At 40.7% G+C, this 27,129-nt stretch overlaps 1 protein-coding gene across 11 annotated transcripts in view; it reads right to left on the bottom strand.

Annotated features, from left to right (window-relative positions):
* The window catches only part of macf1a (microtubule actin crosslinking factor 1a), a 157,399-nt gene that overhangs the window by 61,564 nt on the left and 68,706 nt on the right, over positions 1-27,129 (bottom strand). For all 11 annotated transcript variants that reach the window (XM_060897627.1, XM_060897620.1, XM_060897623.1 and 8 more), the window contains 29 exons: positions 26,644-26,721; positions 26,258-26,350; positions 16,958-17,124; positions 16,699-16,811; positions 16,278-16,384; positions 16,066-16,185; positions 15,747-15,842; positions 15,334-15,461; positions 15,118-15,211; positions 13,081-13,235; positions 12,600-12,888; positions 12,160-12,288; positions 11,998-12,075; positions 11,489-11,650; positions 10,473-10,577; positions 10,137-10,232; positions 9,926-10,051; positions 6,919-7,071; positions 4,146-4,300; positions 3,879-4,005; positions 3,605-3,788; positions 2,825-2,991; positions 2,491-2,669; positions 2,270-2,408; positions 1,323-1,516; positions 1,039-1,198; positions 878-961; positions 603-710; positions 5-103 (listed from right to left, as the gene is read on the bottom strand). In XM_060897627.1, the coding sequence (XP_060753610.1) occupies positions 5-103; positions 603-710; positions 878-961; positions 1,039-1,198; positions 1,323-1,516; positions 2,270-2,408; positions 2,491-2,669; positions 2,825-2,991; positions 3,605-3,788; positions 3,879-4,005; positions 4,146-4,300; positions 6,919-7,071; positions 9,926-10,051; positions 10,137-10,232; positions 10,473-10,577; positions 11,489-11,650; positions 11,998-12,075; positions 12,160-12,288; positions 12,600-12,888; positions 13,081-13,235; positions 15,118-15,211; positions 15,334-15,461; positions 15,747-15,842; positions 16,066-16,185; positions 16,278-16,384; positions 16,699-16,811; positions 16,958-17,124; positions 26,258-26,350; positions 26,644-26,721 (3,885 nt within the window). The remainder of the gene's footprint in view (positions 1-4; positions 104-602; positions 711-877; positions 962-1,038; positions 1,199-1,322; positions 1,517-2,269; positions 2,409-2,490; positions 2,670-2,824; positions 2,992-3,604; positions 3,789-3,878; positions 4,006-4,145; positions 4,301-6,918; positions 7,072-9,925; positions 10,052-10,136; positions 10,233-10,472; positions 10,578-11,488; positions 11,651-11,997; positions 12,076-12,159; positions 12,289-12,599; positions 12,889-13,080; positions 13,236-15,117; positions 15,212-15,333; positions 15,462-15,746; positions 15,843-16,065; positions 16,186-16,277; positions 16,385-16,698; positions 16,812-16,957; positions 17,125-26,257; positions 26,351-26,643; positions 26,722-27,129) is intronic.

Raw genomic sequence — 27,129 nt, 5'->3', positions numbered from 1 at the left:
ACACCTCTTCCTCCTCAAGTCTCCGCAGTGCATCACTAATGTACTTGACATGTTGTGTTGTCAGTGTCACCAGAGCTGTGTAGCGAGTACGAAGATCCATGAACTGCAAGGACAAAAACATGTAGCATTACAGTAGGATGTAAGTGTGTAACAATTTACTCCACTGATAGTTTGGTTTAGTTCTCCATTTTTGGCCAAATTTTTGGCTTCCCAACACTCAAAACTTGAGACTGGCTTTAAACTGTGAATTCATGAACTCATGTCTTAGATTGATTCAGTGTTCCTGGAATAAGCTCCAGATTATAATGCTGGCAATTTCATACAGCAAAAGAAATATTTTTCCTCTCCAGAATTCAGTATGGCTGCCTACCACCATGAAATGCACTAGCTTTATTTTCTCTTCAGCATTCCATTGGTCCTTGAATTTTGCTAGAAAAGTTGACTGGATCCAAGTTAAAAAATTATATTCCACTGTGCAGGTAGTTAACATACTCTATGTGTAAATAATTATAGTTTGAAAACACACAGTTTTTTTCAAATGAACTAAATCCGAATAGAAGCAGAAATTTGCTCTCTCTACCGTTCCTTTTATCCTCACATACCTCTTGTGTTATGGCATCTGATGAAGAATGCATCCTCCTCCTTTTCACTGGAGACTTCTGAGTTGATTCCACAAAAGCTCTAAATGTCATCAGCTGCAGTTCATAGTCCTGATGGAAAACAGGGAGGCACACTGCACTGTCACACAAATACTATCTGAATGTTGCTCTTTACGAGAAGACACATTTTGATGAAAAACTTGTTCCTGGAGTCCTGCCAAAACAAGCTCAGTCCACAGTAGCTGGGTTGAATCCATCCATTCTGAAAGAACGCTTACCTTAACAGTAGTGCAGTATTGTTTCGAGTACGTCTGGCACTCGTCCAGTTTCACTTGGTTCTGTTCAATCTCAGCCACCAAAGCCTGTGGAGGTACACAGAGAAGTCAGTCTTGATGAAATACATTCCAGCTAAGAAAACATCTCTGAAGCTGCGACCCACCGTCTGCTGGGCGAGCTGCTCAGACAGGGATTTGCTGTCAGTCTGCTCGGGCTGAGTGTTCGCCTGTTTCTCTGTGGTCTCTTCGATCCAGCGTATAAGACCTGAGTGACTGTCTCGGTACTGCTGCAGCACTGAGCCTATCATCTCCAGATCACCTTGCCTAAATTAAACACAGATTAAAATGTTTAGTATCGGTCCGTGCAAAACTCATCGACTTTTCAAGGACATCCCTGAGCATTCGATCTATTCCTAATTCTATCCTTCCTACAGAGCAAAGAGCTCACCGTGTCTCCATTTGCCTGAGTATTCCATTCCATCTCTCTGTGAGCTGCTGGGCTTTTTCCTGATAGCGCTCCAGCTCAGGACTGCGCTCTGCATGCAGCTGACTCAGTCGGGTGCCTGCTTCACGTGCACGCTGCACCTCCGCGTTCAGAGACTGGAAGACGTGGTCCTGGTCCTTCACCTCTGAATGCCATTTCTAAAATATAAAAAAAAGCAAGCAAATAGCAGGACAGATTATCTTAAGACAGATAATAAGAATGACAGTTTTTTTCATATAGGGCTTTAATATTAAATGCAGCCTTATGAAATAACCAGTAAATATTCCCATAACAGCTGGAACCATTCATCAATTTATCATTAATTATTGTTAATGGACAAAAGCTCTGAGCAAACTGGATACAATCCAATTTAATTGTGAATCATTCATATGAGTGTTAGATAAGAAATGAAAAATGACCGGAGTTTGAAAAATATTTTTAGGATCTCAAGTTTAAATTATTATTCAGTCATTTCAGTTTATTTCAGTTATTTTACTTCATGTTTGTAGCAGATAAATTTATACTACTTCTTTTTTTTATACTTTATATTGAAAGAAAGTAATCCAAAGGGGTGTAAAAAAGTTCTATTTATAGCAGAAGTGCTTAAAAAGGTTGAGCTGCATTACTGACAGATTTAGTCTTTCACTGTTAAACAGTTTCTCTGAGTTTTGTGGGTGAAATTAAATGGATATTGATCAACTCCCATGTGTAAATCTGGCATGAATTTGTATTTGATTTGGCCAATGAAAACATTTACTCAGGTAAATAAGGCCCATGCTGTGCACCAATCTTTCTAACCTGACCTTTTAAAACGGACATACAGAGCAGTGAGCTTAGTGAAAAATGCCATCTGACACACTGAGAGTGTTATAGTGAACAGGTGAGTGCCTGGATTTGTTGGGGTTCCTGACCTTTATCTGTTCTCTTAAAGCCTGGATAGCAGTGGTATCAGCAGGTACTATGTCCTCCTCGCTCAGCCGTCCCTCATACTTCTTCACCTGACTCTCAGCAGCCTGTAAGCTTCTCATCAGCACATCTACCGTTTTCAACCTGACACAAAAAGCAAGACAGTGAGAGGATTGACAGGGTGGGTGTGTATGAGAAACGTGGGGGTGTGAGTGAATGTACTGACTTGTGCAGATAGACGGAGGACAGCGAGTTGAGTCGCTCACTTTTCTCTACAACCAGATTGAGCTCAGAGCGAAGCACAGGCACACTGGAAGAGGACGGCTTCTCCTCGAAGAAGCTCACACAGCGTCGAGACACGTTACCCAGATCCGACTGCAGATTCTTCAGATGATGATGCAGCTTCTGATCAATAGATGAAACAGTGTTATGCTGTCAGTCCTCTAAATGATCATTTGAACCACTTTTGCTTATAATGTGGTATGAAATAAAAATGACTAAACAAACAGCACTGCATTTCTCAGCCAAAAGGTGGCACTGTTAAATCTGTTATTGCTTACCTCCTGCTCTGCAATATGAACAGCAGTCCCTGCACCATCTCCTGACGTACCACTAGAGGGCAGAGACTGCATGCCCAACATTAACTTCTGCTCAGCTTCCTGCAGGTGAGACTTGATGCTCTGCAGCTCTGAGAGGTAGGAGCGTGATACCGACTCATCCTTCTCCACTGAGAAAAAAAGGGAAACAAAATAAATATTGATGCTAAGAAGTGATGGCCCTGAGCCATATACAAATGGAGATCTTGTTAAATATGCACCTAACTGGTTAGCAGAATGCTAAAGCCAGGTCAAAGGGCCTGCAGCTTATTCTATACATAATAGTATGGACAAATTGTGATTTCTTATGTTACGACGGGTGGAATATAAGTGTCTGCAAATAGTGATCGTGTAAAAATCAGGGTTGACAGAGAGGATTAAGTGTTTGCAATCATGATTAAACACTTTTTTAATATTTTTTATTATTACAGCTAAATTAAATCTAATCAGTAATGTAGTGGAGTACAGCAACAAGCCAAATAAGCAAAAAGAAAAGATTATTATTATTATTATTATTACTATTATGTTAATGATCACAAATCTGAGATAACAGTCATAGCAAGCATTATCTGTTTACTGAATAAATCACTTCCACTAATAAATAAGGCAGACTATTATAAAATACTTTCACTTTACTGTAAAGGAGTCTATATAGTACAGAATTACCCAAAATCCTATCACTAATCCTGACTAGTGCTTATTCGGATCTATTTTTCGACACCAGCACGTAGCCTGTCTGTTTACCCGTCTCCATGGAGATCAGCATTGCTCGGCAGTGCTCGTGGCAGTTCCGTGCTCCCTGCTCGAGATCGCGTCTCTCGGCCGCCGTAAACAAGGCACTCTCGTGGCTGTCTGCTAGGAAATCAGCTAGGTGGGCGTCCAGGTTATCCAGAGCCTGCTGTCTGTCAGATGGAGACTGGAAGCGGATCTAAACAAACAGAAATACTCAGTCAGGGATGTCCTCTGGAGAGTCTCTATAGGGGAATCGGTCCAGTGAATTGCAGTTTAAAATAGTGACCGTGTCTAAAGTCCAGGAAGAGATGTTGCTGATGTCCTTCTGCAGATAGTGCCAGGACACCACGCTCTTCATGTTCATGTGCAGCTGGTGCCATAAAGACATCACATTCTGGTACAGCTGCTCCGCTCTACATACGTCAGACACAATGAGTGCGTCGTTAGCACAAACCAGGCCATGAAATATATGAAACCTTTAAGCAAATTGACAAACAAGTGGTATAAACCTCATATAATTTGGAACACAGCCAGTATGTGTGAATGCCTTTACCTGCTGGCAGTGTCAATAGCCTCCTGGTTGGGAGGTGGAACTGTGAAGCACACTGATGGCACCATGGCCTCATTTCCTGTTGGACTGATGATCTTCCACTTCGTCCTTTGCGAGTTGTCCTCCAACACGCACTCTTCTCCTTTACTAACCGTTATCTAAAAGTGAGATTGAAAGAGACAGAGGGAGAGATGTGGATAGATGGAGAAAAGAGGAAGGAGTAAGTAGGTAAGGAAGATTTGAAAAAGAAAAAAAAAAAAAAAAAAGAAGAAAAAAGAGAAAAAAATCATAAATAAAAAATGTGGAGTATAAATTAAAAATGTAAAATAGATCATGTTAACCAAACGAATGAAAAAATGAAATGTTAATGCTAATGGAAGTCACATGAGTAACTAAACTGTAGTATGATGTAGGAACGCAGAACATCTTTTTTGTTCCCTGATATGGATTGAAACATTATCCTGTAGTGTGTCATGTGAATATCTGAAGATTTCTGTCATCTATCAAGCAATAAGAATGTTTTTAGCTAATATAAATTGAGGAAAATTCTGGTGCCCCATCCACCCCTTCATCCTGCCCCATGCACACAGGCATGTGGTAGCAGAAACCGAAAAGCTACCATCTGTCCATGACCGTGGCTGACACACACTCTATTCACGGAAGTGCTGTAGTGCCTCAATACTCGCCCCATTATGCAGCTGATGGCTCACAATCTGCATGCGAGAGGATGTTTTCAGACTAGGATGACATAATTGCTGACTTGAACTTACATCTAAGATACTATAATTGCTGTGTGAAAAAACAACAACAAGAAGTGTTTAAAAGAGTGTTACTGCGTGATCGTGACTGGGAGACTGGAGGAAAAGCAGGAGCATTATCTGTGCCGGATTAGGACAGAGTAGACAGAGCCAGGGCAAAGAGCACAGGGCAGAGGAAAGAGTGATGAGCAATAGTAGTACCTGAGAGTTGGCCTTGCCAGCCCCGCAGACACATAAGAGAAATGAAGAGGGAAGAGAGTATGGGCAAAATAGGAGGGAGGGGGGAGTAGGGATAAAGAGAAAGGGAGGTGAAAGGAAGGGAGAAGGAGGACAAAGATTAATTTTGGGCATACTTAGGACCCTGTTTATGTGAAAAAGGTGATTATGGGTGGAAAATCAGATGGATTAGCGCAACTAAGCGCCTGGTGAATTCCAGCCTGACTGAAATACAATTATCAGTAATCAGATTTAAAAGTTTTAAATATCACTAAATGTCAATCATGAGGGCTAAATGATCCACACACTCGTCTGTGTGTTAATTAACATGATTCTGACTCAAGCTGTAGCTCTCTGCGTCAGTTCAGACAGTAATCTCTACACCTCCACCTGCCTGTGCCTCTCTGGTCCTGGCTCTGTGAGTGCTCTCTCTCTCGCTCACACATACACACACACACTCACACACACACACACACACACAGACGCACACAAAATATTTCTGTCTCTGAGGTCTAAATAAATTCTCGGAATTTAATAGATAATTTATTCATACACATTTATTTAATTACGTATCAATATAAATAAGTGTAGTTGAATAGTAAAAATAAGTACAGTAAGTAGTGTCTCAAAAGTAAAAAATAAATAAATAAATAAATAAATAAATAAACACATTCAAGAATTTATAGTTGAGGCCAAAACCAGTTTTCCCTGGTTCCCGTTTTTTTTGTTTTTCCCGTACTTTTTTTTTTTTTTTATACACAGAGCATAATCCAGTGTCTGTTCAAAACCTGAAAACATGGCCCTAATATTACAGCAAATGAGTCTAAACTAGTATGCTCAAGACTGAAGCCTTGGCATTGCTTTAGTTAATTTAAAGTCTTGGCAAGACTGAAGCATTGGCTTGCTTTAGTTAATTTATCTAAAGGTGCCTTATTAAGAGGGCTAATAATCTAAAATCCATGTAAACATATTTATCATCTTTTTAAAGCAAAATACAGAAGTTTATTATTGAAGCCCACATTCACCACAAGTATTTGGCTCTTTGAAGAAGAACCTTCATTTCTGACAGTTATCTCTTGGAGTCCTGAATATTTTAAGCATCAAATGGCATTCTAATAGGCTTAAATTGTAATATGCAGTGTCTACCACTGTTATACCCTATGTAGTAGCATTTACAGTGCAGTAAATACATTTTGGATGTAGCCTGACTGTGCTGGTCGCACTTACGGAAATATTACTGGTGATAACATTTTATATTTCAGGAATCATTGTCTCTGGTTTGTGCAATACACAAAACAATCATGAATGCTCCATGTTCTGCTAGCATTGGAGAAAATAGCTCTGCTTTTGCAGCTCCACATTCACAGATGGTGAAGAGCGTTTCAAAAGGCTTGTCACACTACACCTGACAGCAGAAAACAGAAAAACCCACCGTTTTCCATCCTGTTTTAGAGAGCTAGTGGCAGACTTGCAGAGGATGGCAAACAATGTATGTGAGCAATGAGCTAGGAGGAATGTGCTGTAATAATAATAATAATAATAATAATGTCATTATTGGGTTTGCAAATATAGCTATAATGCTCAAAATATTGTGAGTGTGATTCTACAGAGCTGCATTTCATTTAACTGGGTAGTAAAAGAGCTTAAAGGCATGGTCCGTGCAGGGCAGAATGGAAATCAGCCATTAAAAAAAACAGAGAAAGAGAGAGAGAGAGAGAGAGAGAGATCATTTAACAATATAAAAGTTCAGTACAGAGCTGAAGTGGGTCTAAGTGGGAGCGCATCATTTATATGGGTCATACCTCTATTTGTTTGTAGTCACAGATGCACCGGATGGGTGTGGCGTTATCCAGAACATAGTCAGCACTACGTGGGCGGAGCTGGACCACCGTCTTGGCCCGCCCTACCAGGCTGGCCACTGAGCTACGATACTTGATCAGCTGCTCCTTCTCTTCCTGTAAAAAACCATCACTTGTCACCCAATTTGCATAAAGTTATTACTCACATCATATGACCCTGCTAAAGACTACATTTAAAGCAATGATTCTATGAAAGGCTGCTTTGAAATACAACGTTTTACACACAAGAGTTATTCTAAAGATTATTCTGAATTCATGTGATGAAATAAAGTTAGACATACATTCAAATTAACTTGCTGTTTACACTTCATCTTGATTACAAAGTCCTTTTTGCTACTATATTTCCAACCTCAACCAACCAATGCCAAACCCATTGAAGATAGAGGTTAGAACATTAGAGGCTAATTTTATGTATATAACAGGTTAATGAATAATTACACAATTATTATTTTCTGAGATTCTACTATTTGTTCTCGAATGTCAGACTGAAAGTCAACTAAAGCAAATACTGGATTTATATTCAATATAATGACAGACAATATTTAATGTTTAGTGTAAGGCTTGGGGGGCACGGTGGCTTAGTGGTTAGCACGTTCGCCTCACACCTCCAGGGTTGGGGGTTCGATTCCCGCCTCCGCCTTGCGTGTGTGGAGTTTGCATGTTCTCCCCGTGCCTCGGGGGTTTCCTCCAGGAACTCTGGTTTCCTCCCCCGGTCCAAAGACATGCATGGTAGGTTGATTGGCATCTCTGGAAAATTGTCCGTAGTGTGTGATTGCATGAGTGAATGAGAGTGTGTGTGTGTGCCCTGCGATGGGTTGGCACTCCGTCCAGGGTGTATCCTGCCTTGATGCCCGATGACGCCTGAGATAGGCACAGGCTCCCCGTGACCCGAGGTAGTTCGGATAAGCGGTAGAAGATGAGTGAGTGAGTGAGTGTAAGGCTTTGGCTAAACACTACTAGCTGGCAAAGTATAATATTATACTAGTTTGTCATTTGCCTTATTTTATATCAAAATGTTCCTGACAAGCTCCTGGGGGTTATTTGGCATGAATTCTAAATTATGAATGTAAAGATTTCTTGATATTTTGTAATTCAGCTAGCGCACCATGGTGCAGTGGATAGCACTGTCACCTCACACTGTTGCTTCAGGATCCCTCTTTTAATCTGAGGTTTGGTTTACTGTCTCTAGGAGTTTCACATGTTCTCCACATATCTGTGTGGGTTTCCCTCTGGTTCTCTGGTTTTCCTCCCACGTTCAAAAAGCAAGCATGTATGTGGTCTGGTGACTCTAAATTACAACTAGCTGTTGATGTTGTATTGACTGATGAGTGTGTAACTGTGTGTGTACGGCACCCTGTGACCTGTCCAGGAGAAATAAATAATTCTCCAGTTTCAAGTCAAAATGAAGCACAATTCTAATTGTTACTTCAGAATGGTTAAGACTTCGAAGCATCTCTACTAACTGTGGTAATCAATTTCCTCACAGTAATAAGAAGCCACACTGATTTCACGATACTAGTGATTTAGATGAATGTCTGCCACCACCAAGCAGGTCAAAGTCAATGAGTGATCCCTGTGCTAACATTAGTGTAGGGTTTTGTCTCTGCAAATAGCATCCCCAGCTGGGCACCAATATAAATAATGACCAAAATTCTAACCTTTTCTCTGGCCTCCATGAGTTTAAGAGTTCATTAGAGATTCATTACAGTGCTGACTCTGAGAAGCTGAGACAAATTAAGACAGTTCTTGTGGCATTACACTCTAGTCTGGAATTTTACAAGGGGTTTTGCGATTGCAGGGAGTTAATGCTAGGTTAAAGCTGGTGTTGTTCAGTGGGGATCAGATGCCAAGGTGTGTTTTCACCAAATTCTAGACAGGCAGATGTGAGTCATGAAGCAAAATGGACCTGTGTCAGGAAATCAGTTAGAAGCAGCAAGCATGTTATTTTCCAAAGAGTAAATTAAAAACAGTTGCGCAGAGGCATCTGTCGAACGCATGCTGAATTAGATGAATCTGTTCCCCCAGTGAGAACTACACTCTGAGACTCGACAGAGATTCAAGATGTCACTACAACATGCTTTTTGTTCTAATAACAACAAGTCCAGACAAAAACATAGAACATCCCTAGACGTAAATACAAGTTAATAAACAACTCATCTTTCTGTTCCCTACTCAAAGTCTGGATAAGAACAACTTCAGAGTCAGTACACTGGTGCATGGGCTGCAGGATTTTAGACAGCATTTTTTCATGCTTGGCAAACAAACACAATCCTGAGAGTTTCCCTCTAAGAATATCTGTAAGACCATCAGTGTAAGAAGTGAACAGCCATCCACAATCGAGGAAGAAACCCAGAGATGAAAGCTGTAATGGTTTGCAGATGACTAACCCTGCAGTCGTCTCTGGAGGAAGTGGCTTAACTGAGTAGGAAGTGCAGCAATCAGCACCAATGTGGATGTGGTCCAAACAATTTGAACATGTCCAGAAAGAATAATGAGGGATTAGAGACTCAAACGCAAATAAGTCAGAAATGACATCCTGAAAGCATCTTAGACCTTATTATGTACATACCAGATCAGTAGGTCGTAATTGAATATGTTATTTGAACAAAACGTACGACACAGGTACAAATAGGAGATTTGGATTTTAGGGTTTTAGAAGGAAACAAATGCTGGTCAGAAAGTCTTGTAGCTGAGAACAGTGATCTAGAGTCATGCAGATCTGTAGAACAGAGCCAGAATTCAGACCATGATGACGGTGCTTTCGTTTCTAACTTTAATACACCAGCAACAGTACCAGCTCTGTCTTCTGATGGCCGTGGAGGAAATAAACAGTGCTCATGCCTTCTCTGTGTTCCCCTCGTTCGCACTGTGCCATCTGCTGAAACCTATTCAGGACAATAGATCTCTGTATATATGGGTGTGCATTTGTAATCAGAGAAAATAGCCTTACCATGGAGTCCTGCAGCAGATCCTCCAGTTTGCCTAGTCGGCTGTTTTGGTCACATGTGTACTGCCGCTTGATGGTGTCCTGAAGCTGTCGCAGGTACGTCTCACATTCTCGTGTATCACTCATGAACTAAGAACAGCATCAGCATGATTACAACTCCATTTTATTCACACAAATGTGCGTTTTAGAGACTATTTTTTAGTTGACACGGTACCTGAAAGTACGCCGTGTTGTCCTTGAGATGTTTCTCTACACATACACACAGCTGTCCAACCCACTGCCACTGTGTCTGTAAGGCAGCTCTGTAGGCCTGTGGTCAGAGAGCATAATTCATGTTAGGGCTAATAACAGTAAAGCCGATAATACGCAAGATAAATATTTATTAGGCACTTGGCCAAGTGTGTATGAGAAAGATATAAAAACTGAGAAATACGAGAAAACTTTTAACAGTTCTAATCCCATCTATATTCGTTTAATGCATAGTGATATGAATGAGAGGTTTCTGTCATTAATCTGATCACATTTTGAGTGATGCTGACTGACAGCTCACCTCTATAGTCTGCTTGGCTGGGTGGTTCTCCCGACACAGCTGATCGGCTGTTTCCTGAAGGGAGTGCATCACTTCCTGTTTTTCCTCCAGCTCTGACCTCAATTCCTGTAAAATAAGGACAGAAGTCAAATGAAGTAGCAATCTACAGTATGAATGACACTAGATTCAGGCTTTTGACACTAGATTCAGGATTTTCTTTGCCATTAATAATAAAGAGAAGTGCACTATGTAAAGGAATAATGCAGTAATTTTTAACCATTTGAAGTGTACTTGTGATCCCCATGAACAATATTTTCAACACTATTCCCTGAACTGAAAACAGATTGGAAAACCCGGTTACTTAAAACTTGAAAGTTTTAAAAATGGAAGTTTAATGACAGTTTATGGTGCTTCAGTAAATGTATTTTTTTGGAAAACACTTGCAGTAGTTCCCAAGTGGTGCAACAGAAATCTGTTCATCCTATCACTAGTGAATAACAAATCCTGAGTCATGCAGTCTGGGAGGGAAGGGTGGTGTTCCTCATACTTCACTGCCAATCAGAGCTACACTAACCAATCAGGGCTGTCTGTGAGTTTATATATGCAGAAGATGGTAGACAGCACTTCCTCAGAGCGTGTTATATTGCCCTGTGATGTACAGCAGCTGACTAGTTTCACTGTAACTAGTCAGCTGTAACTAGTTTCACCGTATCTTCATCTCAAAGGTATTTCAGAGTTGGAACTACTTTTTGTGGAGGAAGAATCTGTAGCTGTGTTGGTCATTAAATGCATAGCCTGCTCTCACGTGGACGGATTTCCTCAGTAAAAGCATAAGTATCTGTAATTTTTTAATCAGTAGAAGGAACTATTACAGTTGTGTTTGTGGTTTTTTACACATGCACTTCAGATGTGGTAGACGGAGGCCGAAAAGATACTGCAGTATTCCTTTAAGATTATTAGACAGAATATGATGTGCGATGTGCAACTTTAATCCTGCATTGGATATATGATGTACTTATTCAGTTACTGTCACTCACGGCATACTGGTCTCTCTTAACAGTCATGGTAGTGTTGTTCTCGCTCCAGTCGAAGGCCAGCTCCTCTTCTTCCTTCTCATTGAGCCAGATGAGCTCTTCAGTGCAGTGTGACACAAACGCTCGCAAGCTCTCTAGGCAACGGAGTCGCCATGACGAATGTTCCTGCGGCAACAGAAAGGATTAAACTCTGGATTCATTCTTTACTCCATTCACTCACACACATACACACAGACACACACAAGTGCACAGACCTTTATTCCCCCATCAGAATACTCCCTCCCTTAACCCTAACAACCTTTGGAGATTGCGCTGAAAGAAGATCTGTGTGTGTGTGTGTGTGTGTGTGTGTGTGTGTATGTCATGGGCAGGTGCTGTGTATTCAGTGTCATTTACAGACGTTCTGTACCCTTCTCTTTGTCATGGTATGAACTCTGTCACACCCTGATGAGGACTTGTGTGCTCTACAGTGACACACGTACACAAATTTTAAAAAGCAAATACACACTCACGAGCAGCTTGCAGTATTGGCTCTCCAGCTTGGCCAAGGTTTCGGAATAATTGCTTCGAAAATTGGAAGAGACACTTGGCTGAAGAGAAAAACGAGTGCTTAGATGAGTCAATCAATACAGGGGTCAGAGAGGTGTGATAAACACTGTGTGTGAGCACATTACCTCATAGCTACGAGCCTCCTTCAGGCTGTGCAGCTGCCCCTCCACGGCAGTGTGGATGGTGTGGTGATCCTGCAAGTGCTGATCTACAGACGGCAGGTCTGTGCCCCACTCAGCCCGCTCCAGCAGCTCCTACCACACACACGCACACACACTCTTTATCCCCATGTTAACTTGTACAATCCTATAGTCCTAGTGCATTTTTAACCTTTTTTTTCCCCATACTTTTCTTTTCATGCTTTAGGTTTTGTGCTGATAATTGATGCAGTATATAGCGTTTCAAAATGCTGTTTGCAAACTGAGAAGCTTGTGAAAACATCTTGAGAAAATAAACGTCACAATGTCCTTAACACAAAAAAGGTAACGTTTTAGGGTGTCCTAAATTTACTGCATGAAAAGATCTTATTTGTTTTGTGCCCAAGGAATATATAATACAATCATACCTGGGTTGCCTCCACCCATCCCAGTAGCTCATAAATGAAGCGCAGGCTCCCTTCATCCTCAGATGAGGACATGGCCACGAGTTCAGAGCGAGACATGGGCTGTCTGAGCAGGTTCGCCATGACACCTGCTGCCCCCAACAATGTCTTCGCTCCAAGCGTAGCCAAGCTCCCTGAGGAGACCCTCTGAGTCTGCTCTCCCATCATTCCTCCTGACAGGAAGCGGCCTTTACTGTAAACGCTGGAGCACTGCAGTCGCAGGGAGACCAGCTCTTCCTGCAGACGTGTTACTCTATAGCAAAACAGAGGACACAAAAAAAGCAAAAAGTTAAACACACAAAAGCATTCAAAAACAAATTAGAAATAGCCATGCCAGGAGTTCTTAAATTGAAATAATAAAAATCTGAAAAACTTTTATTCACTATTCTCTCTGTGACACTTTCCTGTAACATTGACACCCTCGCTTATCCTCCCTCTCACACACCTGAAGGCCAGCTGCTCTACTTGGTAGTACTTCTCATTTCGGAGGATTTGCAGGTCCAGTTGCATTTGGCGGACCAGATCCTCACAGTCCTGCAGGTACGCACCCAGCTCCTGCTCACAGCGCGCTTGCTCTCCTCTCTCCAGCTGAGACATGTCCTGCAATCATATGCATGTTGGACACTTAACAAAAATTAAAGCAATGCAACAAAACTCTGAAACTGTTAAACTGAAGGCATCATTTCGAGACACAATGATGTCACTGTTAATATAGACAAAGTGTTTGCTTGTTTTCTTTTATTTGTTTTTACATTGTTTCTCCCCCCCCACACAAACACATCGTTTGGCTAGTTGACTATCTTATAGTAGCCTTAGACAAAAAGTCTCATTGTTCATTGGGATTTAAAATGCAAATGATAACAAAACAAAAAACAATGAACACAAAAATCTTCACTGTGCTTTTGTTGATGGAAATGATACTAAATAAACACAACATACAGAACGTGCTAAAACTGATAAAAAAAATTTAAGGAATCAAACACTCAAACAAGAAAAGTAACAATGCCAGGGTTGTGCGATGCTGTTGTATAGGCAACTCTACAGTCTGAACTGTGCTGTTAAGGGAAATTAATCAACAAGTATATCTGATACTTTTTTGAGTGGTTTGTTATGAAATGCCATGATGTAGATTAGATGTTAGTACGAATATAGCATCAGCAAAACAAGTGATACTTTGTGGGTTTTATCTGTATTTTAATTTTTCTGTATTTTCTAGTCACACGTTCCATGTTACACAACCTGCAACACCAATCATTGTTGCTAGCAGCACCCAAAAGCTGTGTATGTCTCTAATTTACAATATGAACATTCTTATCTTATGTGTCAGACACAGCCAGAGGATGGGCTCCCTTCTGAGACTGGTTACTCTTGAGGGATTTGCCTCATGTTGTCTTAGAAATTTTAAAAGTCCTTGTTGTTATTGCCTCTGGCTTGCTCTTTTGGGATCTAAATCCACATCTGGAGCTTTGTAACCTAGACAGGACTAGAACCTAACGTGTTGGAGCTGTATTTAAACCTTTGTTACTAAAACTTAAGGGGTGTTATATGTTGTACATCAAAATGTAAGAAGAGAAACAGAAACCTGAAGAGTACGGTAGTGTTAATTTCGTCAGACGAGACGAGACGAAATATGTTCGTCAACAACCTTTTTTTTCCACGACTAAGACGAGACGATGACAAGACTGCACCACTGTCCAAAAACGCTGACTAAGACTAAATTAACATGCATTATTGTTGACGAAAAAAGACGAGACAAAAATGTTTTGTATAAAATAAAATCTAAGATAAAATCTCTCTTCATTTTCGTCTACAATTGTCTCTGCTTTTTCATCAGCTGTTACGCCTTTAAAATTTTCAGAACGAGTTCGCGACTTCGCGCTGTTTAGTGTGTGCGTAGAAAGAATTCGTCCACACGCCGCTCAAAAAAAATAAAATAATAATAAATCCTGAGCGCAAGTCCACCGTCTAGGCAGGATTTTTGTGTTAAATTATATTTCCTGTCGCTGCACAGGCTCTTTTATTGTACATGACAGCTTATGTCCCGATGACTGGTCTTTGCATTACGATTAAAAGCAGCATCAATAAAGTAAAAAAAGTGATGTGCAGTCGAGTTCGAGTGAAACATATGTGAAACACTTTTTTTACTGAAATGTTTATCAGTAATAATCTCAGTAATAATGTGTTATTTTAAAAAAGACTACAATTTTTTGACTAAAACTACACTAAAATTAAAAGACTTTTAGTCGACTAAAACTTGACTAAAATACCTTGAGTTTTCTTTTGACTAAAACTAGACTAAAATGACGAGACTTTTAGTCGACTAAATCTTGACTAACAATAAAAGATATGTGAATGACTAAATATGACTAAAACTAACAAGGACATTTGGCACAAGACTAAGACTAAGACTAAATTAAAAATAGGTGACGAAATTAACACTAGAGTACGGATTGATTTTTCCTCAGTATGGAAGCTTACTGACCGACTGCAGTGTGTTCTTGGCCAGGGTGAGTTTCTCCTCACAGTCCACAGCCATGTTTTGAATCTTATTAGCCATCTGGAGGAGTAACTCCAGTCTATAAGGGAAAGAACAATCTAGTTAGAAACCATTCATTAGAATAGAACCTTCAGCTCAGTTACTCTCTCATTTAAAGCTCTGTGCAATTCTCAGACTGTGTGCCACTATATCATCCTTCACCTTTCCACAGCAGGCCGCAGTGCCTTCTCTCTCTCCAGCATCTCCAGGATCAGTTTCCCCCACTGCTCCTCCAGGTCATTAGGGTGTAATCCCTGTGGAAGTTTGAGGCGCCCGAACTCGATCCATACCTAAAGAGGAACATGGAACCGAACACGCAATCAGTACAGGAAATACTTTTAAAAATCTTTTCACTAGGACTCTAATAACAGATCATTATTCTTCTCTGTCTCTCTCTTTGATTCCTATGAATAAAGCATTCATATCCTCATTTAGCCGGGAGCCGTGTTCCCGCAGAGCTTCACTGGACCACAGTAAACAGCATGCTGCATTCCACAGCTGATTCAAGGTCAACGTGTTATTCATCCACTCCTTCCTTCTTTGTATATTCTTTTCATTTCTCTCCTCTTCCTCACCTCCAGCAGCTTGTAAAGATGTTCGATGTGCCCCTTCTCTGTCTCCTTAGCAGGAATCTCTGTTTCTTTGAAGTGGACATATTCATTATAAAGTGCCTGAGGAGTGAAAAGATGAATAAAAAGGAAATGTTGATTGTCATATTTTACCTTCATCGTTTATACAAGAATGAGACCCAGATTGTCTTTCCTGAGCCATAATGTCTGAGTAATGTTTTAAGTTTATTTACATGCACTCCAGATACTTATGTGACCATTCTAATTTTATTGTGACTACAATATCTTCAAATCTTCTGAAATCTGTTAAGCCATAAAAACAAACCTTCAGCTCCACAGGGTTCTGGGGGAAGTTTTTGCTGGCCATGAGGGCCGTGTGCTGCCTCGTCCACTGCAGCAATGAGGAAAAATGAGACTGGTACTCTGCCCATCGCTGGTCAACCTCCTGAGAATAGAAAGGAAAAATAAATGTGAGTAAAAAATAGCAAAGGACTATGCGTGTGTTGAAAGTTACGTGTGGAAGATCACTGCACATACTTGTGCCGTAATGCCTTCGCCTCCCTCTGGGATCTTGGGAAAAGCATCATAGATAGAGGACACGTACGTGATGACTGATTTCTCATCTGGTGATGGTACATCCACATCTAGTGAGAGAAGAACAGAAAGTAGAAAGAGTATAGATTATTAAATACAAGCTGCATAATCGCAAATGCACTACTACAACAACTAATAATAATAATAATAATAATAATAATAGAAACATACATTTTTTTAGCATTTAAATCCATTAAATTTATCCTTATCTATTAAACAAGTATAACACATCAGTTACATGAATAAGCCTTTGAGACAAAAGCAGAAAGACAAAAATTTGCAAACTGGCGATAAGACTTGTTTATGTGTAAATAAAAACAAAACCAAAAGAGTGCCAAGTCAGACCAAAAAAACCGAATTCCACCTTCAGCATCCAGAAGTCGTGTCACCCCTAGTGACTCTGCGATTTCAAACGCCTGCTCCAGGTTGTCACGGTTACTCTGGCGTGCCACCAGCTCCATGTCAATCAGGTCTGGCCTGAAAGTTACATTGAAGAGAAGAGAGTTGTGAATTACTGAGAGCTCTCTAGCTGGTATGATGACATGACTGTCGCTTTATCAAAATAAAAAAATTAGTGTTTGTGTGTGAGTGTGTGTGTGTAAGGTTGTCACTCTTCTATGTACCTGTATCTGTGCAGGAGGGCATTAAACATGCGCCCATCACTCCAGCTGGAGGAGAAGTTGACACAGCGGATGCCAGGGTAGCCCTCAATGGCCTTTTGAGTCCAGAGCAAAAGCTTCTCCTTGGCTGTCAAGTCTCCTGACTCACCACTCACATAGATCTCTGAGATCTGATGGGGAAAAAACAGATGATTGAGCTCTCAAATATGGGAGGCTGAGAACGTAATTTGAATCTGTTACATTTTCAGAGACACTTTATCAAAGAAAAAATAGTGATTAAAAATTGTGGAAATGCCACCCAGTGGCCAAGGACACCATGAAACTATAAAGAATGTACCTTTAGAAAATGAAATAAATAGCTTTTTAGAACTCTAGAAGTGAAACATTGGCTAAAACCAAATAGAAAAGAGAAAGAAAGACCTCTGTCATTGACAGTGAGTGTTACAGTTGTGTGATTAAATTTAGTATAGTATAGTCATTCATTAACAGAATTCAATAACAGCCGTTAGATTCTTAATTAAATCGAGTTTTGAGTCTTTTTGTTGGGGTTTTGTTCTTTTCTCGGCAAGAAAATGTAATCACACAGATGCTACAGATTCTCTGGATTAAGTTTAGGTCAATTTTTTGTTATTAATTTTGACATTCAATAAATTTGTAATACTCTCTGTTGACCCCAAACAAGCAGCAGCCAAAAGAACAACATTCATAATACTCACAAAATATAAGAACAGAAAATAATAAACTGACTTTAAGCCTATTTAGGACACGGACACACACACACACACACACACACACACACACACACACACACACACACACACACACACACAGGGAGCTTTTGGTACTTTAGGCATAAATAAGTGCCTTTCATCTCTTCTGTGGCACTGCCATCACATGTTCTGTTTTCCCTCATGGTAATCTTTTATTTTTTAATCTCTCTATTTCTCTTTCTGCTGCCTACTGCAAGTCCACAAGCATTCAATCACGTTCCTTTTCCCCCACATTTCTCTGTTTGGACAAAAGGAGGTGGAATGTAGTGTCGAACTGTGCCTGGTGCACCTCATCTGTATTCCTTCGTCATCCCTCTCTCATGCTCGACATGCTTATCCAGTGCCAGCACAAAAGCAAACCGAAACTCAGAACAGAAGATATCTAGCGACTCTGGGGAATCAGAGCAAACAAGAGAGAGAGAAAGCAGACTCCGTATAGTCTCCGTACCTTACGGTAAAGATGATGAGCTCAATCTGTATTGATAGCAAATTTGGGATAGACTCTATCTTCATTTCAAGCGCTTCTACACAGGATTGTCATTTGAGGACATAAAGCTTTTCCTATATAGTCATGGTATTTCTGCATTACTACAAATATCTCATATTGCTTGAAAGCTAGAATCCAAAAATAATCACATGGCAGAAAAAAAAAGACTAAAAAAAGTCTTACTTACTTGCTTGCTTACAAGGTCTCAGGTCATTATATGCTAGAGCCCTAGAGAAATGAGGCTGCTCTATTTAGCAAAGCACATTTCTTACAGGGATGAATATCAGGCTTTAAAGTAAAATGAGTATACTGCTATTTATCTACTCACTCTACTCACACAGTATGTCATAGACACAACTTAAAACTAAGTCACCTTTAAGACATTAAATTCCAGAAATTCAAGTTCACTTTATTTTCAATACAGATAACGTTAGCAATCCTAAAGAATACGTTGACGTTATTTTTTAACCTAATCTCTGTTCATTGTATATGTAGCAAATAAGCAGTTTCTAGATCCAGGAATTTGTACTTCCTGTACTGAGAAAAGACAAAATAAGTTGATTGAGATCACTTATAATAGAAGTCTATGGGCATGTACAGAATCCCGTCAGGAAGCTTTTATAATGCTGTGTACAATATACAGCAAAATCATTATGATGCTCCAAGAATAAAAGGTATGAACAGCCTCCTAATTTGAGAACAACAACCTCCTAATCAATATATAATCACCGGACAGTATATTTATAATCACACCCTCCAGTGTCACCCAAATGAGGATGAGGTTCCCTTTTACAGTAAGTCTGGTTCCTCTCAAGGTTTCCTCGCCACAGTCGCCTCAGTCACTTCAGGCTTGTTCATTGGGGATAAATACAAACTCATTTAAATACAAGTTTAATATTAATCTTGATTTTTTTGTATTATATTAATCTTTGTATAATATTACATTTTTTGTATAATGTTTCTAACTGCATTGAGACAATGTCCGTTGTTAAAAGCGCTATACAAATAAATTTTAATTGAATTGAAGTATAGTAACAAACTTTTGGTACAAGACCAAAGATGATAATAGATAAGTTTTTTAGGCAAAATTTGAAAAGATGGGGGAAAAGTGCATGTAAAGCAGTTAATGATGTATATAAATGTCAGCAATGCTCACATGAGAAAACACTGGATCATCACTTAAGTACCCTATAATAGAGTGTCAAAACTGTGAGAGAAGACTCTGGGTTGTATAAGAGGATGAATTATCAGAGATGAAGATAGAGAGAAAAGAACAAATGTTAGTTTATCCTTTAATAGAGTAAACATATAATGCGTTATCTTTTAAAGTATAGCTATGTACAGTATACTGTACCCCCACTCTGTATGTGGGGCATTAGTGTGTGTGAGAAAAGCTGTTATCTAGCATCTTCCACACTGCTTGCATCACATATGTCATAGCACGTGAGGCTTCGAACGTTTTTGAAATCTAGTTAAAGGTAGCAAGACCCTCTAAGCATCTTCATTCAGACCGCTAAGGGTTTGAGACCAAAAAACAAACAGACAAACAAAAAACACTGATGCCTTGGGAAGAAAATCTATACACATTTGCAGAGATAGCTGGGACATACAATATACAAGGAGACCAAGGACATAAGAGAAACCAAACACATCCAAAAAGAAAGAGATAGAGTAAGGTAAAAATTAAAATAGACTAGCCCCCCTGAGAAAGCGTGCTTGCAGTTGCCCTTTAGATGTGGAGAAAAGTGATATACAGAGTGTGAGAGCAAAGACTAGTCAGAATGTGGTATACTGATCTGCTCCACAAATACACCCTGTTAGTGTCAAAGCAAAGCAGTCAAGAACAGAGAAGCAGTTTGAACCTCTATTCACACAGCGATATCCAAAAAAGACAGGTTGCTTGATGTGAAAATGATCACCACCTAATGCTAGCTTATTACTAACCCAGAAAGGGTTAAGGATCAGTCATCTGATAAACAATAGGCCATTAGCACATTGTTCTAGCTGTAACGAAACCCATCGTTTCTCCTCCTGAGTGCTCCTGATAAGGAGAGAAGAATGTCTCACATGCACTATGCATAAACCTCTATCACTGAACTGAACAGATGAAGAAAGACCTGCATTTAAAGCTACTGATGTATCTGCATGTAAGTAACGCTCACATCAGAGTAAGAGTGGCTATATCAGTAGCATGGGACAAACAGATTTTGTGTACATGGTACTAGATGTTTTATTTATTGTTGCCTACCAAACACAAAGGTTTAACAGATCGTAAAAGACAAAATTCCTTCCACAAAACCAATGGTCTTATTTGGCCTGCAGGCTGTTTTAACTGTACTCTGAAGGTTGAACTATAGCAGACACTACACTTTACACATCCCTCTACTTGCTGCACTACACAACTAAGGCAAGATCTGGTTGGTGCCAGAATGTTTTTACTAGTCGCCTAAATTAGCTCCCATGTACGACAATTGATATTTTTAGAATCAGGTACAGATATTGCTGTTCATTACCAAATTAGTGCACCACAAATGAAAGCATTGCAATACCTAACACTCTTTAGTCTAGTCATTGGAACTTTTACTACATGGCAGGCAAGCTAAACTGTTTGATTTGTCCACATCTCTGGAGATAATACTGCGATACTTTACGATATAAAATACGTCACTCTGGATAATATGTCAATATTGACAGTGAAGGCTGTGGATGGCATGATAAAAACAGCAGAAACCACTGGGGTTTAAACTACTGGGGTTTAAAAACTACTGTTCAGTGATGATTAAGCTCATGGAGTTGGAGATGTCTGCTTCATTTTAGGCATAGTAAGGATATACAGTTCTGGAGTCTGGGAATTCAGGCAGAAAATTATTTAACACATAATGTGTTGCTCACAGTATATACATCATTACTACCATAATCAGTACTACCCAAGAAAGAGGGGAATTAGCAAATGTGTCTGACCTGGGAAGGGGTTTGTGATGGTTTCTCTGGCGGGGAGATGGGACTCTCTAATATTGAAGTGTTCAGCACTTCAGAAGAGCTTCCCCAGTCTGTCTGAGCAGTACCCGCTATGTCTGGAGAGGTAATAGGCACGTCGCTGGCATAACCTGAAGACTGGGGATCCTGCAAAGGACCAGGAACTTCTCCACACTGAGTATGGCTGTCCAACCAAAATCCTTTCTCTGGTTGATCAACAGCAATTTTTGGATTGCTGATGACGGTATCTGTGGATGGTCGTCTCTCTTCTTCCATCACCTGTACTTTCTGAGTGCCACCAATAACAGGAGATGCAACAGGTGGGCCTGAGTGCACTTCCACTTTTTGGTTATGCCACAAAGGTGATCCGTAATCTCTTGGGTACACAGTTCGGACGACACAAAGCCTTCCATCAACCTCCCGAATGTGAACTATCCCCTTCTTGTCCATTTCTGATGTATCATCAACCAACAGTTTACATTTACTTTTATCTTTGTTCTCCGCCTCCACTTCCCCACTTTTGGCACTTAAAATACAGGGTCTCTCAAGAATACCTTGAACCCTGCCTTGAACCCTGCAGACTTTACCTCCTCCTGGTGTCATGCTGCTCAGGTTTGATTTAGTCTGGGATTTCTCAGTCACCTTTTCATCTGACCCGTGATGGAACGTCCCCATCCATGCTGGGCTGGGAGCAGGAGATAGAATAGCCACCCTACTTCCTCGCAACGTTCCTGTGCTGCCTAAGATAGGTGCTACACCAGGAACTAGGACAACCTGGGTAGGAGTTTCAGTCACTGTTGTGTTCGATCCTAGCTTGTTAGGACCATCATCTGTGGTACTTACAATGGCCTCCCCTGTAAGACTAATGTTTCCAACTTCATCTTTCTTTTCAGACTCTTTCTGCATGTTTTTCACTTTGCGCTTTCTCCTGAAGCGGAGTTTCCTCTTGGGTGAGAGAGGAAGGGCACCATCTGGCCCTGTTTCTCTAGGCTGCTTTACACAACCAAGAGAGTTTCCCATTTTCAGCACAAAAACTATGAGATACAACAGTAGCCAGGAACCAAAAACTGATGTAATTTAATACCTTTTCAAAAAAGATAAGATCAGGTACAATGCTTAATGTTAAACCTGTGGAAGTCAGTACCGTAGCTGTTCTGCCTGTTCATGCTCAGCAGACAAGCAATGCTGCGGTCAACCTTTCAGTCATTCAACAACATTTGTTTGGTACCTTTACAAGTCTCAAGGATTCCAGCACTAAATGTAAACCCCTCTCTTTATAAAATAGTCTGGTCCATCTGGTATACCAATTCTTTTTATCCTTAATCCCATTGTCCATGTAGACAATAAGCAGTGCATTTTTTGGGAGACGTCAAGCTCTTCCTAGATCAGGACCTAGACCAGAATCTAGAGCATTTCATAAGCTATGAGTTCATGAGCAGAGATTCCTGCACAACAATTTTGGCTAACTTAGGGTATGTAATATCCTCCTGCAGATATTCCTTAGTAACAACAAGGAAAGAGCTGCAGACATACACACAAGCTATCTCTCAAGAATGTGTACACACATGACAGATACATGATACATGACTGCCAGAATGGCAAAAGGTTCCCATTATTGCCTCTCAAAGAAACACAAACCGCAATGAATTTTAAGATGTCCAGGGAGCAATAAAAGTGTTCTTCTGTTCCTGATTCCACTAGCATTTATTATTGATGATCCGACTTGAGGACTGTTGTAACAATAGTAGTTGTGATAGTAGTTGCAATAGTATTCCAACATATTTTTTTTAGTTAGCATTACACAGATCATTTGGTGGTCAGCAGAAAGGATGTGTTAGCTAAGCCTTTAGATTTGGGTGATCTGTTGATCAGAGCCAATGACCGCCCAGCATTTTAATTCCCAGAGTCCCTTGTGTGTATGTGTGAGGCTCCAAAGGCGTGCAATGTTGGATCAGTCTCTAGACATTAAAGAGCAGCAAGGGGAGGAGGGAGAACAGCCTCCACTGCCACAGTAACTGATGTCACATGCACCGAGAGAAGACATTTATGTCAATAAAGAGTGCAGAGAGCGTTATGAGTCAAGAGACTACACAACCATGCATGCACTGCAAACACAAAAAAGGTTTACACACACAACTCACTATCCCCCAACGTTGGTAACTGAGGCTATGAATAATCCCGTAAAACACTTTATGCTATCTGTTGACTTTAGTTTCAGCCACCAGTTTCCTCTTTGTCTCTCCATTGAAGATGTTCTCCTCCGCAGGCAGATTGCCACTCCCTTGTGCCGTTGGCCTTACAGGCTGAGGAATCTAATTAGAGCAGCTGTACTCACTGCCTCAACCCGCTCTGGATGAAGTGCTGTACAGGGGAACACGAGGTAATCTATCCAGTGCCTGGATATGTGTGATGACTGTAGACAACTGCAGATGTTACGATCAAAGAGAAAGCAGTAATAGTGCCATCGCTTGAGCCGACGCATACACGATGCATATGACTGATCTGGAGCCTCGACTGAATCAGACAATATAGGTGTCTGTAAGACAAGCAGTGTGTGTGTCTGCTGGGGTGAGCAATCCTGTGATCCTAAGAATGCATCCCATGTTCAATTGGTGATCCTCCAAAGGCCTGCAATGAAGAGAAACCAGGGGCTCCCGTAGCAGTATTCTGCCTGTCTTTTCGCTCTGTCGCTGGGCAACTCGGCTGCTCTCTCTCCCTTGCCGGCAAACAGAAGTCTAATCTCCAGTCTGCTGCAGCCTCGCACAACACACTGCTGCTGCTGTAGCTCCCTCCCTCCCTCCTCTCTCTCCTCCTATCTGCTTCCTTGTCCCTCCCTCTCCCTTGCTTTCGCACTTGTTCTCACTGTTGCGAGCTCAGAGCTTCACATGCACAGACACACACACACACACAAACACACACACACAGACCCACTTGCGCCCAAAATAAATTAGTGAACAAGAAAGCTTTAATACTTTAAATATTCTACAAAATCAAATAAACATACTCTCTATTTTAGAGACTTCAGTGGAGCTGAGAAATCAATTTCTATTATGGCAAAAGAAAAAAGGAATAAGGAAACAGGAAGTCATGGAAGAAAAATACAAGCAGGCTGGGCAACTGCTGAGTAATCAACAAACAAATGGCAATAACCCACTGTGCAAGGGTTTAATTAACATAATGCAGGAATGAAGTCTGGTTTTAAGATACACAGACATAGTGGCATGACTGATAATCTAATGAATATCTACAACTGTCGACTAAATTAGTAACGTGAACAGGCGTTTATTTCAATGCCCTCCTCCCACCAAGCCAAACCTTACACATGGCCCACAGAGGAGATCATTATGTCAACCTTTTACGGTGAGAAACGGAAGGGAAGTTCCTAAGCATTCGGACCAGAGGAATCTAATGATTGACCCTCTTGCAGTGTCATTACTTCTTCCTGACCGTTTCAGCACCTAATCTAACAGCTCCTTTGGGAGAACTGCACTCCCAGCACCTTAGCTGTACACAAATACTCCATTACAATCATTAGCAACTCTGAAATTGAGATATAAAATTCACACTGGCTGTATGAGGACAAACTGAGGACAATTTGGTCCAGAGTTAGCCTCAATTGAAGTGGTGTATCCAGGGGACGTGTCCCAAATTGAGTGAAAGAGACATGATGATTAGCCTCCTGTGGCAGTGTAGAATGCCTAAAGGTTTCAAGTAACAAATAGAAGAATGGCGGCGTTTAATTTAGCTGATGGTAGTGATACTGTCGGATGATGGCACTGGATCATGACAATGTTTATGTACAGTTTTGATGTATGTTATACAGGGGCACAAATTAATAAAGGGGTTATATTTTGATACAACCAAGCTCTTTCTTCATACAGGTTATCTCAGAAAACTTTAGCACACTGTACTCAGAACTGCACACAATCACAAACGTAACCCTGCTGCCAATCCCTTCATGCCCAGGGACTTTCCTTTCATCCCTCTTTCCAGTGCCCTCCTCCCCTGCCCCCTCTGCTGCATCATGTCTGCAGAGTCACATAAAACACAGTCTCCATAGCAACCGGCTCCCTATGTCACCTTGTGACATCATCCCGCCTTTGATATCCACAGCACCCTCTAGTGGATTGTGCTTGGAAAAGCCAGCCTTTTCCTTAAAATCACATGATTAGCGCATACTTTATATCTAATGCACCATAGTGAACACAAAAAAAGAAACAAAAGATTCTCTGTGTCTGATACAATACATTATCAGACCTGCAAGTTTCTGGATTTCACAACTAATCTATGGAAAGATATTAATGGAGACGCAATGCTCTACATTCTCCCTCTCTTTCCTTAATACAGAAATTGTGTCACTTCCTAATAAAGATGTAAATAGGTAATTCATTTCTGTTGAACTGGGCCAAACTGAGTGCTTCTGTAACAAACCCACATGTAGATGTGACCCTCACTTATCATTTCTAACAACTACAAGCCCACACACACAAAAACAGACACCCAGACAGACTTACACGAGCAAACAAACAAAAGCAGTCACGGGCTTGCACAGACAGACATACGCACACAGGCAGGTTGACAGATATAAAGAGACACAGACAGAGATAACATCTGGCAACAGATGCAGACAGACAGATTAGATGCACGACCAGACAGACACACAGAGTCAGACAGATAGGCAGAGAGACACATAATCAGTGTCCTAAAGGCTTATGTTAAAACTCTACACTGTAGGTGAATTTCTTTGCAAGCTAATTCACTTCCAGCCCCACCACGCTCTACTCTACCCTCTCCTCCACACCATGTCCAGCGAGAAAAAAAAAAAGACATTTATAAACAGAATTTTTCTGGCACTGAAGCTCTCGCGCTCTCTCTGTCTCATTCTCTCCTAATTTAATTCTCTTTACTCTGCTTTTTATTGGCATCACATCCCTGCAGCTGTCACTAAGAAAAGTCGACATTGCTGGCTAACAAACTGAAATTAAGCATCGCCATTCGTACACAACTCCACGTTTCCCACCAAATAGCCAGCGGTTCAGTAGCTGGAAAAGAAAAAACAAAAAAATTTACCTGGAAATGGAGGATGATGGTCCAAATCAGGCCCAGGGTTAACTTTGGGTTCCCGTCTGTAATGTCATCATTTCTGATATTGACCAGTTTGACCTTCAATGAACAACATAACGGTATTAAAAACAGACAGCAAAAATGTACATTAATATGACTGTATTTATTGTTATTATTGTATATAATCCGAAGATCCACTGCTTCTAAAGGATACCGGCACTAACATTCGACTGCTAAGTTTTATTTAAGGAGCAGTCATTTTCAGGCACCCCTGCTGCCTGCAAGGTGATTGAGCTGTGATATTATAAGCAAATGAAATGTAACGACCTATTTATACAGACAGAACCATCAAAAAGGACATGGGGTTCATGTGTTGTGTGGTTCTCTCATACCTGTCTCTGTTTGAGGAAGTCCAAGGCAATCTGCACATTCTGCAGTCGATGGAATCTCATGCGGCCCTTTTCTCTGGGCTGAAAAAAAACGAGATGAATGCAAAATAAAAATGTGACTTTTATAGTTTACAGCTCACAGGCAATGAGAGAAAGGAGAGTGTGTGTCGCTTCGCAATCCAAACGCAGTGAAAGAAATAGAAGCATAGAGATTAAGAGCAAAGGTTTAAGGATATCGCCAGTCAGAAAAAAAAAAATGTCAGGAAGGGTTAACGGTTATTTGACGTCAAATCTCCAACTCTGAAAACCCGCATTCGTCATCACTCCATGCACTAACACACACTCTGATGGCCTGTAGTTAGTGGAGTTCATCTTTCATAACAACAGACACAAGCGCACACACTTTCTTAAATTACATCAGATATGCTGAAAGGAAGCAAGGAAGCCACGCTGAGGTGCACTCACAACATAACACACACACACACACAC

Source organism: Tachysurus vachellii, chromosome 21 (assembly GCF_030014155.1).
Source record: "Tachysurus vachellii isolate PV-2020 chromosome 21, HZAU_Pvac_v1, whole genome shotgun sequence".
Lineage (NCBI taxonomy): Eukaryota > Metazoa > Chordata > Actinopteri > Siluriformes > Bagridae > Tachysurus > Tachysurus vachellii.
This window is presented reverse-complemented; position numbering and strand designations above follow the sequence as displayed.